Source organism: Plectropomus leopardus, chromosome 2 (assembly GCF_026936395.1).
Source record: "Plectropomus leopardus strain MGB_pleo_1.0 chromosome 2, ASM2693639v1, whole genome shotgun sequence".
Lineage (NCBI taxonomy): Eukaryota > Metazoa > Chordata > Actinopteri > Perciformes > Serranidae > Plectropomus > Plectropomus leopardus.
In genome coordinates, this window is record NC_142177.1 from 39281385 (window position 1) to 39295177 (window position 13793).

General features: G+C 38.1%; 1 protein-coding gene across 5 annotated transcripts in view; it reads right to left on the minus strand.

The window, feature by feature from the left end:
- raly (RALY heterogeneous nuclear ribonucleoprotein) overlaps positions 1-13793 on the minus strand; it is a 152522-nt gene that overhangs the window by 42633 nt on the left and 96096 nt on the right. For all 5 annotated transcript variants that reach the window (XM_088070578.1, XM_088070593.1, XM_088070571.1 and 2 more), the window contains 2 exons: positions 12456-12528; positions 10216-10263 (listed from right to left, as the gene is read on the minus strand). In XM_088070578.1, the coding sequence (XP_087926704.1) occupies positions 10216-10263; positions 12456-12528 (121 nt within the window). The remainder of the gene's footprint in view (positions 1-10215; positions 10264-12455; positions 12529-13793) is intronic.

A 13793-nucleotide genomic window follows, 5' to 3' on the forward strand; every position in this document is an offset into this window, starting at 1 on the left:
GAAAAAGTTGCATTTGTACACAACTAATCTGACTCATCCATATGCTTTTACAGTATACTGTGGTATTTTGGCAGATAATAAAATTTAAAAAAGAAAAAAAAAATCCATATTACATTGAACAACAACAGACATCAATTAAACATTAAAAAGCTCATTCAAATTTCATATTTGGAAACCGCACAAGGGAAATAAAATAATTTTCTCCAGATTCATTGCTTAATTATTACATTTTCAGAGTTTCTGCACCACCATCCAACATTTGATTTTACTTTTCTTTTTTTTTTTTTATATTTGCAAGTCACTTAACTTCATAGCATTTTCCATTGTGGTATGCTGTGTTCACTCATGGTAGCACCTCTTATATACACTTAATTTTGTGTGAATGTACAACATTGAACACATATTTGTCTGTTTTTTTGTACAATGAGGGGATACAGCCTCCTGTGTATTTCACTGAAAATCTAGATGCAAGCAAAGACCAAAAAGGAGCTCTTGGTAAATAATAAAAAAGTAATTTGAATCTTTACATTGTTGGCCATTAACTGTTATTTTCATACTTTTTTTCAGGTCACAAGTCGACATGTTATGTTGTTTTACCTCACTGCTGCTCACAGCTGCATTCATACTCCAACACCACCCACACAATTCCTGCTTCTGACATGTATTGCCATTTTATAGCCAATTTTGACATTATCTGGCTCAAACAGAATTTGTGGGAGTCAGTATTGAAGAAAACAAAATCTGTCTCTATTTTGAGTATTTTCCTTGGCTGTATTTGACCGGAGCATTGAGTACGCAAGACAAAATCCAGCACATTGAGAAACAATGTGCTGGTGAAGAAAAACAGTAAGGTCACGCAAATAAAGATTGCTAATATAAAATGGAAATAATGTTTTGTGGGAAAAAAGCAGTTATAAACTGAAAACACAATTCTGCTTTTTGATGTTTTATGAGACTAAATAATAGAGAAAAGGCCAATAAACTGTTGATCATCTGCAAATTAGAGCCTTAGAGATGTGGAAGGCAGAGTTTAGTAATATTTTCTTCTTTTTTTCAAATTGCTGTTAAGTGTCTAAAATGTTTGGATAAACCGTAGAAAAGAGGCCTTGGAAAAAGGGTCAGATTTTGGTGTCACAACATATAAGCCTGATTTTCTTGTGGTAAACCCAAACAAGCTGGTAATGGGTTCAGCATATCATGTTGTCCTCTCAAAATTACATTCTGAAAACCATCATGTTGCCAGAAAAGTACATGCACTTCCCATTATAATCCAAACAAACATAAAACCCCTAGAGTTACTGCTTAATACTTTTATTTTCAATTTTGACACTGGTCACTGGAACTGGATTATAAGACTTAAATGGAGAGGCAACAAGTACTGTAATGTAATGCAGCTGTATCGTTAGTCTTATAAACACCCGAACCTACATCTCAGTGTGGTCAGATGTGGTCTGTTGTACCTGAGACTGAACGCGAGCTTTGATATAGTGTTGCACTATGCTACTGTACTTATTACTGTATATATTACAGCATATAGTTTGAGGAAGATCCTGCTACAGAAATGCACGTGGTGGGATGACGTCATGATGGGGTGACGCAACCCGTTACCATGATGTAGAATGAAGCGGCACGGTGCCCATTCACACAACAGCGTGCACTGTTATTATGGTTGAGATAAGGCATCAAAGTCATGGATGGTTAACACACACACGGGAGGCGAACTCAGGACACAAATGCACAGGCGCGCGCGTGCACACACACACACACGCACACACAGACACATGAACACACAGACAGGCAGACATCACCCATGCGCAAGTTGGTTTGTGTGGCCCATCCGCCCCCCCACCCACCTGCCATACAGGCAGGCTTGCACTCCTTAATATTATGTGGTTACGCAACCGTTTCTTACTACTACCTCAGAACATCAAAGCTTGACGCGGTGGAGATACCCAACACGTTATAGGTTGATTTGGACAGTCACTGCCCGACCGTCCTCATGTGACGACTTCACAGTGAGACGGGATTGACCAACCATGTTTCCTTACCTTAACCTAACCCACATAACTTATTGTTAAGTGTGTAACTTTACTTTCCTAAACCTAACCTATATAACTTTACATGACAAACTCCAAAGGTTTATCTTTTCCTAAACCTATCCAACATAACTTTAGGTTAAAAAGATAACGTGACAACTCCCAACTATGATCCTTTTCTTATACCTAACCTACGTTACTTGACTTTCTTGAGCCTAAACTATGTGACTTTACTTTAAGTGCCTTACTTTACTTTCCTAGACATAACCTATGTAACATTACATGATGAACCCCAAGAGTGTTTATTTCCTAAGCTTATCGAACATAATTTTACGTTAAGTATATGATGTGACAACTCCCAAACACGGTTCTTTACCAATACCTAACTGACTTAACTTAATATCAAGAACGTAACCTAACAGCACCCTGTTAGGTTACGTTTTTTATTACGTAACCTAACATACTTCATTTTCAGTACCACACCTAATCATGATTCTTTTCTTCCTTAACCTAAACTACTTAACTTTATTTTCCTAGACCTATTCCATCCAGCTATACTTTCCTTAACCTAACCTATGTAACTCTACTTTCCTTTATCTAATCTACGTACCTTTATGTTATGTACGTAGTTTTACTTTCCTGAATCACACCTACCAAAATTTACTTTCCTTAATTTAACCTGCATTACTTTATGTTGAGTACATAGTGTGACAATGCCAAAGGAGGTTGCTTTTTCCAAACTTATCCAATGTAACAACTCCCAAACACTATTCTAATAACCTACTCTACATAACTTCATATTAAATATGAAATTTTGCTTTTCTAAACCCTCATACAAATCATACAAATCTTTACTTTCCTGAACCGAACCTACACAGCTTTTTACTTTCCCAAACCTCACCTATGAAACTTTATGTTTTACTGAGTATAGGTTATCATCCATTTTTTTTATTATTGCCATTTTGTTTTGTTTTTTCTGTTTGTTTGTTTGTTTTACATATTCAAAATATCTATCTGTCTCTTCGAACATATAGTTTTCTATAAGTTTACATATGGAAATTTACTCTCCTAAATCTGACCTACATTACTTTACATAACTTTTATAATATAACAACTAAAACTTTCTATTTAACTCTGTTTAGTACGTAACGTGACAAATCCAGACCATGACTCTTTTCCTAAACCTGACCTGAGCACATTAAAGATATGAATCTTGACAGAATAATTAAAATCAGATAACGGTTTGACAAAATCAATATGTGGGCCGCTGTTTCATAAGGGGATGCATAAAGAACTGTTTTGAAGTCCTGATTAGAGTCCATGTTTGGTCATACTTCATAAAAAGCTTTTTAACAAAGACTCCATCCACTCCCAACAAAGCACATCATGAGTTATAATTTCACCTCGGGTCATGACACTTGATGACATGTTGGGAGACGATTCTGACATCAGTAACTCCCTTTGGCTTTACTACATCAGACTCTATGAGGCTCGTGTGCTTCAGTACAGCTTGTGTTTTAGGCCTTTGGGACAAGCAGCAACTCTTTATAATCACCACAGATAGTTTCTCCAGATGGCAATATACTTCAGTCCCTTACTTTAACGAGCATCTCCAGAAGGGTAAAGAGAAGTAACAGTAGATTAAATTGTGCATTATGACAATTTAAAACTGAATTAAAAAACTGTTCTGCTACACGAAACAGATAATCAGAGCAGACAAAGTCTTTAATGCCCAGAATTACTGCACAGATCATATTTCAAGAGATTGATAAACTTTGATTTCTGTTCAAAAGATACTCAGTCGGGCTGGTTTTGAAAAATTGAGGGAATAAAGAAATGCAACGTCAAAGCTCTGTACCTCTGAAGGAAACAAATTAACCTCATAAATCTGCTCACCACAGCGTTAGCCATATACAGTACATAAAAACATTCTCCTCTGCATTGATATAGTCATAATATTTACTTTCTGTCAAAGCCAGAATTCCACTGCATGTTAATTATGAAGGTCACAATGCTTGGACATCAACGTTGAGCTATGGCAGCAAAAACTGGAGAATTATCAGGACAGTGTTGTTTGATTTGTGCAACTAGACACGACGGTGTAGTTATGATACTCACTAAAAAATAATGCCCTTTTTCTGCACAATGTCACACTGTGAAAGTGTGACATTTAAGGCCGTTGTTAAAGCAGTTGTACCAAACTGGTGGCATATTTATTGTAAGCTGGTGGATGGCTGAAAGATACTGGGCCGTCCACATGCAACTCGCAACACCTAAGAACCCCAGGGCTATTGTTTTTTTAATTGTTTCTTGTTGCTTTGCATGACTTGTGATTTATCTTGTCTTTGCCCATCAGCATCAGACACCAACATGGTATGAGACAACCTGGGCAACTCTTAACACTACAGCGGAGACACCGGTGGAAAATGAGAGCAGAGCAGACACCGACAGAGAGAGCAGCGGAGAATGAGAGCGCTGTGGACAACGTTGAAGAATGAGAGCGGAGCAGACATTCAGAGACAGCGGCAGAAAATGAGAGCAGAGCGGACACAGGCGGAGACACAGACAGAGAATGAGAGTGGAGCGCACATTCGGAGACACCAGCGGAGACACCAGTGGAGAATGACAATGTAGGGGACATTCAGAGACATCGGCAAACAATGAGAGCAGAGCACACATTTGGAGACACCGTCAGGAAATAAGAGCGGAGCCGAAACCAGCGGAGAGCGAAGCGGACACCGGTGGAAAACAGAGCGTACACCAGTAGAGATACCAGCGGAGAATGAGAGCGGAGCGGATCCCTGACTTTCTCTTTCAGTCCGCAGCGCCGTCAGGTCTCACGGTGCAGGCTGGTCAGCAGGTCAATGATGAGCAACAACAGGGGTGCTGAGTTTATGATTATTTCACTTATTACTTTATTATTTGAGTGCGACCAGCAATTGGTATGATGTCAAAAGTCCCATAACCAGGCTGAAAATTATCGGTCTTGATATGCATCCCTACTTTTTAAGAGACAATGCATGTCTTGAAAGCAAATTGACATGTCGTCCTTGAACAACACATCTGACGTGGTCAAAAATTGCTGCTTGGTCAGTGCTTTTCACGCCTACATGTTACTTGAAAGGTATCCGTGTGTGAATTTACGCCTGGAAATTGGAAATGTGCAGTTACTGCTCGTTAGATGCTTACAGTTTTTGTCAAAGAAACTTAACAAAGCCGGTAAAATGCTTATTTTTATGTGCAACACAAGCATGTGCTTAGGTTTAGGCTACAAAGGCACGTGAAATAAATAACGTCAAGCTTTGGCTCAACATTCATACAGGAAGTGAACAGCTGGCTCCAGGGTGTTCGTTGGACCCATCCACCTCCCCTCAACCCACTCTCACTTGCTCAGTCGGGACTTTCCAGCTCCTTACATTCGGTCATTACGGCAGCATTTCAAACTGATGCCATCCTGCCGCTTGTCATAATGCTGTGAAAGATTCTGTCTGGCCATGTGTGACACCGCCCACCAGTGAATCATACCTCCACGGCAGGTGCTGTCCAGCCAACTGCTGACATATCATACAGCTGCGAAAGGTGGCTTCTGGCACTGACCAAGCAGCAGTGTTTTATGACGTTGGAGAGAGAACAGGCTGCCCTGAACATCCAAAAATGATGTGGTAGGGGTACCTGGCATGTCATACTTTGACCTGACGGGGCACTGACCAAACTTTGGTATTTGCCAAGCAAAAGGTGAGAATGTGTAGAACAGAAAGGTCATATAGTGGTTCAAGGAAGCATCCCATCACTGGAAATGTTAGATCCAGAGAGCAAACCACGTACTCAACGACACCCATGAAGACTGAACTCACTGGCTGATCCCTCTTTTTTTCTGAATGAGCGCAAGCAAAGTAACTGGAATGATGTGTCATTCAGAGAATTAACAGACAATAGCTCTTCTTTTCCCAGCGAGACAGAAGAACTTTGATTAACCTTCTCTGCTGCATTAGCCTGCTTTATTTCAGACAGTCAAAGCTTGATGGGTTTTGACGGCAGTCAGGAGAGACTTTGGGAGTGTTTTTCTCTCTCACACGAGCATGACTGTCTTTTGTGAAACACAAAACCTCTGCACCACAAATATGTAAAAACCTTGGCTTATGATGACAGCACATAACGGATAAAAACAGATCGTTTTATTATTTTTTTCCAGGGTAAATTGCAAAGATCCCATGCTGGGATTGAGGCAGACATCAATATGACATTGGGGATCATCTGGATGAACCATCACTGATTCATGTCAGCTGGAGATCTCTACTTTCTGTCCTGCTCAATGTATGCACTTTTTTAAAAAACACACACAAAAAAGTTTCATACACGAATGGTCGTATGTTACCAAAGTAAAGATTCAGTTTCAAAGCCCTGAATGAACTGAGACACACAAGACTGGGCCCATGGATTTGCTTCAAGTAAGGGGCATGACTACAGATGCAATTTTTTTTTACCCTTACTGCAATGTTGGCTTTGATGATGACTTTCACCTGGTTGTGTCAGAACAGTAATAGTTACCACACTGTGACATGACTGCAGAGGTCAATGAAAACAGATTGACTTTGGCCAGATGTTCCTCAGATTGGCCTTATTGAGATGCAGATGGTATACAAGAGGAAAAAAAAACTCATGGAAGTAGATAATCTCCTGGTTAAAAGATTTGGGATAAAAGGGAACGCCTGCACACTAACTCCATGCCACACAGGTTTACTGAAGACAACGTTTCCATCCTGCTTGGATCTTCATCAGGTCAAATGTCAAAAGATGAAACCGCTTTATACATAATGCAAACCAATAGGCTGACAAGCTCTCAAAAAGTGTAAATGTGTTAATATAACAAGTTTTAGTCAATATAATAAGTGTGTGTCTCTTTCCTCATTCAATTACTCCTTTATTGATGTATGCTTTCCCCCTTTTTCCTTCATTCGAATCTAATCTAAAACGTTTTTTCCATTATTGGAACTTGATCTGCTTTTTATAAGGTTTTCTTGTATTGGAGTTTTCTCCCTTAACCCTGAATTAATACAATTTTGAACGTAGGTGACTTATGAGGGATTTTAATATCATGGTTTTTGATATAAAAGATGTATTATGATATAAAGATTTTTGATATAATGTTTTTATTGACTGAGATAGGCTTGATGTTCTGTAATATGGCCTCAACATCACTTTTTTGTGTATTTATTCCTTCAGAATAAATAGAATAAATTCCTTTCTTTTGAAAGCCTTGCACCTACGCGATGTGCATATAACTATCCTTTTTTTTTTTTTACATTTTTAAATGACGACAGTGACACTTTAGGTGTTTGGTAACTGGTGGTGCCCCATACTGCTGCCAGTGTTCTCTCTCTGATTTTGGAGGGGGTGATCAATTTGCTGGTTCCTCCATTGGTCAAAACAATCGGAGGGGGACTAGATTAGATGAGATTAGATTAACTTTAATATTCTGATAGGAAATTGAAGGGCAGCAGCTCACAGTAAAAAGAACAACACAACAAGATGATAAAAACAAGCTAAAAACAACAGATAAAAACAAGAAACAGATAAAAAACACAAACCTAGAAAACACTAAAGGTCAAAACCTAAAAATAAAAATCAGAGGGCAGAGGTTCAACAATAGACAAACTTAAAAAAGTAAAAATGAATCACAGGATAAAGTGCATCATAAGTGCATCAAACATGTCTTTAAGAGGCTGTGGTGCACTCAGTTTTTAAGGTAGAAAACAACCAAGGCTTCCATTGGTACCCATCATGGGGGTAATCTTGTTGGAAAGAGGGCTATATCACGTTCCAAAGTTGAACATGAACGTTGAAGTGAATTTTGGTTTTCGAACAACTAACAAGGCCATTTTTCAAAGGGGTCCCCTGAATTCTCCCCTCAAGATATGCAAATGAAAATGGGTTTTATTGGTACCCACAAGTCTCCCCTGAACATGAGAAAGCTTATTCCCGCTAAATGTTTTGTCTTTCACTACCGATGTACTCCTTCAAATTAAAAGCTGCAGATTCAACATGTTCTAATCCCCAGTCGTCACATATTGCTGCTTTGTCAGTGGACTCCAATGTCTACATTTCTGCGTTATGCATCCTCCTGCATCTTCTGTCGACATTCAGGACACTGCAGCCAACGCTGCACATCTGCAAAAGCAGGTGGTTACCGGTAGATTTCGGCAACAAAAGCGAGTGGTTATACTTAGAAAAAAACATTATAGTTTGGCTCTGAGTTTGTTGGAACCATCCTCCACCCCACCCCGACCTTCCACCATCTTATATTATATAGTTACTGGCAGCGTTTAAACCTAACACCATCAACCAGCATATCATTCTTTGATGACAGGTGCCATCTGGCTGACCGCCGGCGTATCATACCACCACAAAAGATTGCTTTTGGCATCGGTTTCTGAAATCGAAATCACTGACACCAGCTTTGGAATGAGAACTTGCTGTCATATTAAATTGTATTTTTTTTTTTTTAAGAAAATAACAACCAGTCTATTTGAAGTACAATGAAGCTGCTAACATTGCAGGGCTCAAATTGTAACTGCAAGAGTATTAGTCAAAGCACATCACTTCATTCAGTCCTGTCTCCTCGAAACGACTTTTATATACAACTAATCTGAACCAGCAATCACATTTAAGAGAAACATAATGCTGAGCAAATTATGTTTTCTATTATGCTGCTAATTAATATACATGGCAAGTTGCAAAAATGTGGATATACTGAAAGCATCAGTAAAATGTTCACTGACAACATTTTTCAGTTGTTTTCTACCAAAATAGGCACAAAAGCACAAAAGTATCCACTCATAGTGACAATAGCTTTATTTATATTGTTCATCATCTATTTTTATTACCTTTTCTTATTAACACTGAACCAAAATCACAGTCATTTGCTAACTAACCAAAGCACTTCTTTTTTTTTTTTTTTTTTTGCCTAAACCTTCGCAAGGAGTCTGGACATAAACCTGGAGATCTGATGTTGAGGTCCTGTACTTTGTACAGCCACCATTTACACAACCACCTCCTTCAAAAGCCTAAGCAGTACATGAATGTGGTGTCTCGTTACCTGAGAAAATTATCTGTGAACACAATCAAAGCAGTGAAAACATTGCCACAACAACCTGATTAAGAAAGTAGTTGAGTAGCAAACAAACACTGCAAAAAAAAAAAAAAAAAAAAAATGAAAGTCAGTGGTTTCTCAACTCTCCATACTGACATAGTTTTCAACAAACGTTACCTTTAACATCAACAATCTTATACTTAAACAGCATAATCAAATTCCTGAATTTTTGTTTTGGCTTTTGGATCTGATGTGCCAACCAAAGATTTTCCTTAGCCCCATGAAATACTTCTGAGGGTGCAACTGATTTTTTTATTATTATTTATTAATTATTTCAAATGATATTTAATTAACTAAATTATGCACAATGATATTTTTTTTTTAGGATTTGGTTCAGAAGACCCTGTAGTTTCCTGTTAGACATGGATGAAAATGAATGAATTTTATTTTATTCTGTGAAATTCTTAATACCAACTTCAAGCCATGCTTCATTTTTGGTGTTACTATTGTGCAAATTAAAAATGCAGGCAAAACTTTGCCCATTATTTTTGACTTCTTATTCAAAGGACTCTCAAGGCACACATTCTTGTTTATTGCAGACCCCATTGTTTACTGTCTGTTACTGACTGTTTTTAACGGTGCAAAAGTAAAGAAATAAAGAAAAGGCTTATATATGCTTAATACTTCATCATATTTTGGATTTACCTGCTTTTTTTCTTTTTCGTTAAAACAGCATCACCTGCTCTGCCTTTTATCCCTCCTCTGACCTGAATTTTTAGACTTGCTTGCGTCAGAGCAATAATGTTTAGTTATTGTCAAAGATACGCCACATTTTTCCCAGCTAAAAACGAAAATAGCCTAAATACTTTAACAGCATATTTTCTCCAAAGTCACGGCTCAACATGTTTGACACACAACAGGCCTCCAAAGCAGACTCAGCCACAGGTCTCTGCGAGGTTATCATGATAAACCTTCTGCTGAAAACTGTAAACACCGGAGCCAGAGTCCATGTGTTGGAGCGCTAAAGACAGCCCTGCTGGCTTTAAAAGACGAAAGAACGCTGGTAGCAAGTAGTGTCTTTTCTCTCACCTGTCATAGAAGTCTTCTCTGTAGTAATCGTAATCAAACTCGTAGCCACTGAAAAAGAAGCACAAAAGCACACAGTGATTGAATAAAACGAATGTGATATAATGCTTTTTATAACTTGAGCATGAAACCACTTTAAACCACATACGAAAGCGTTTTGGGTTTTTAATGCAAAAATAAAAAAAGGAATAATCACAAGCTGTGCGGGAGAGACAAATAAACCACTACATACTTTATTTCAAGAGACGTAAATAAGACAAAGGCAAAAGAGAACCTGGTGACAGAAACTGAATTCTTGACAATGATTTACAGGACAATTATTGTTTACTGACACATTTTACAATCCCTGTTGGTCGACTCCGCATGAAGTGAAGCACACATGTTCTGGATATATGATTTAGGGGGACACACTGAAGCCAGAGGTTCTTAATCCAAAAAAGGAGAACCATGTAATAACACTCAATGTAGAAAAGGCTTATGTTACTTTTGGAAAAGGTGCACAAGAATTCAAAATCTTAAGTGAAAGAATGAAGCAGAATGGATTTAATCAAACTGTTGAGCAATGTCGTGTAAAAGTTAAGAAGCTCCGTCAACCATACATCAAAGTATGTGAAGCGATATGCAGAAAAGTGGCAGCTCCTCTAAAATTAAAGACATGAAACGCATAAATTATTACATTATTTAGAGCACGCTGTCTGACCATACGCTCATATGCGCCGTCTGCAAGAGTCTGCTGATATGCACCAGATCAACACCAGCGTGAAAATAACTTGCTGATGCTGCATGATGCAAACTATATTAGAAATTGTGAGGGATTTTCCTTTTTACCCACCTGACTGTCTGACCAATAATTTAATGCCATTTCCACGCACATGACCTTTGTTTACAATTCATAGTCTGTTTGATTTTTTTTCTCTCCCCCTCTCTCCCTCTCTCTTTCTTTTTCTTTCTTTTATGTCATTACTATAATTTAATTGTCATTTTTGACATCTATTGCACGTGGCTCCTCCTGAGGTTTCTACCATTTTTTCCCCCTGTTACAGAGTTTTTTTGGGGGCGTGGGGGTTTCAGGGAGTAGGTGTGAGAGTCTAAGGACAAACTGATTTGTGAGATGAGGCCTTATAAATAAAACAAAATTGAACTAAATTGAATTTTGCATTTGTGAACTTGAACCGAATTATCTGAAAAATGAAACCATGTATCCAAGAAAGCGGACTTTTAGGTTTGAATCTGACCTTAGACACACAAAAAAAGAGGCAAAATAGGTTCCAGGTTGCAAAATACAGTGTTAACCCCCCCCCCAAAAAAAACAAAAAAAAATCTTATGTTCTTATGTGTAGTGTTATATAATGTGGGGAAAAACAATAGAAATAATGTCCCTCTACAACAAGAACAATGAAAAAGTCTAAATACCAATGCAAAAGTTAGAGACAGTCTTTCTTTAACTGCGGAGGGCAGAGATGTTAAAAATAGAAGCGTGAGACTTCTTCAGGGTGTTGTTAATAACACACCTACAGGTCTCGGCCTCCACCTTCCTCAGGGTGTTGTTATCCAGCGTAGGTGGTTTTAAAGCCCTCTTCAATCAAAGTGGTTTAGATCTCAGTCCCACATGAGCACCTGCGTTTGCTTTTGCGGTCAAAACATTTGTTGGTATAATATTCTCTTGTTGGCCCTTGAATACAAGTCCTTTATAGAGTATATCCTTTTATACAACCCGGTAAAAGTCTCATTGAGATTAAAAATCTATTTTTCAAGACTGACAACTGTAACACGCCACGAGTGAGCGAGCACAGCATCCAGTTAAAATGAAAAACAAAAGCAGCTCTAACACGTGAACAAGTGCAATTTTCTAAAACAACTGCAGCGATAAATTCGGAGTAATCACACTGATTTTCTCAGTCCTGTAAAATGGACTTAAATTCCCAGCAAGTTCTGTAGACTATTTTGAGACCTTAGGTCATATTGATTTTGGTTGCTGCCTCATGCCCAAGCATAGCCACAGGATCATGTGACCTATGAAAGTGAAAAAAAAGTTTTTCCATTGCAGTTAAAAAACTGAATCGCCTGAAATACCACCTTGTGCAAGCATAGAAACTTTTTTGTGATAAATGGGAGTTTTTTTAAGTTGCCGTGTTTCCATTAGGCCTATTTTATGTTCACACTTTGAATTTGTGCATTTTGAGCTTTAAAGGAAACCTGCCTAATGATCGATCAAACCATGAACAATAAATGTTAGTGTGTACCTGTAGAGAGAAGCTGCTGATCGCTTTAGGATTTTGGGTCTGCTTGGGCTCGGTTCTCCAGCCATGTTGATATCTGAAAAATAAAAACAAAGGAAAAAATAACAGTGTTTGATTTTAGACTTGTTTTATGAGGACAATCAACTACAAAAACTCCTAGTTGAAGGCACAAGTATCTAAGGCCCTCTCAAGTCCCTTTATTACATCCCTTTTTTACATCCCAAAAAGTTTAGTAACATAACTGTACAAGCACTGAAAACACTGGGGAAACACATCTGTAGAGAATACAGGGTGTCTCTCTGTAAAGGTTGATAATGTGTTGCCTTGTAACCTCCACGAGAGGAAGCTGTTGAGCCATTTTACAACATTGTCCCTTCTCTGTCTGCACAGTGCCTGCTGTTAGTACCGTCGCTGCTCCCTGTTCAGCCTGTCAGTCGGTCGCACAGCTCCCAGTGGGCCCATAGTGGCCTGTCAGCCTGCCATGTGTAAATAATCAGAGGGAAAGAAACAAGTCTGCTGCACTCTTTAAGATTTTCCTCCCTTATTTTGGGTGCTGAAAAAAACTCTTGTACTAAAAATCAAGAGGGAATACAACATTAAAAGTAAGAGTCCTGCATTACTTGCAGTGCAGTGGTTGTAATTAAAAATAGAGATGAACCTCTATTTTATGAACCATGTGCCAAATCAAACGAGAGACTTGAGAAAAATCTGAAATTAAACATATTAATGTAATGCACTCTTTTAACCCTTTGAAACCTGAGCAAACTGGTTTAATTTCTATCAAAGACACGGGGAGAAGGCGACAAGCAACTGAACAGGAAATGATCTAATAACGTGCTTTTACTATATATCATATATACAGTTTTCTGGACTTTTTTCCCTATTTTTTGGACAATTTTCCAATAACCCTTTCCTCCTTTTCTTAGGTAACTTTTTTGTCACCTTTAACTAATTTCTTGCTATATGTGGGACATTTCTTGCCAATTTGGACATTGCCTTTTTCCCCATCTTTTCAAAGGAAAATCCAACCAATTTGCCTTACGTTTCAAAGGGTCAAATAGCAAAATAGTGAAAGGGCAACTGAATGTAGCACAAGAAAATTGATGTCAATCCAGGTTTCAAAGGATTAACATTTTAAAATATGGGGACAAAACAAAAAGGGTGAGAAAAAGATACGTAATTACAGCAATTTATGGTGAATGAGGAAAATGCAGTTTTGAGAAAGAAAGCTTCAGGTACAATGTTTGAAAGGAAAAAAACAAAGTCTGCAAACTAGATTATACTCCTATATATGTTCAATACAATTATCACCAAGGTGACATTTCGAGCTACGTGCTCTTC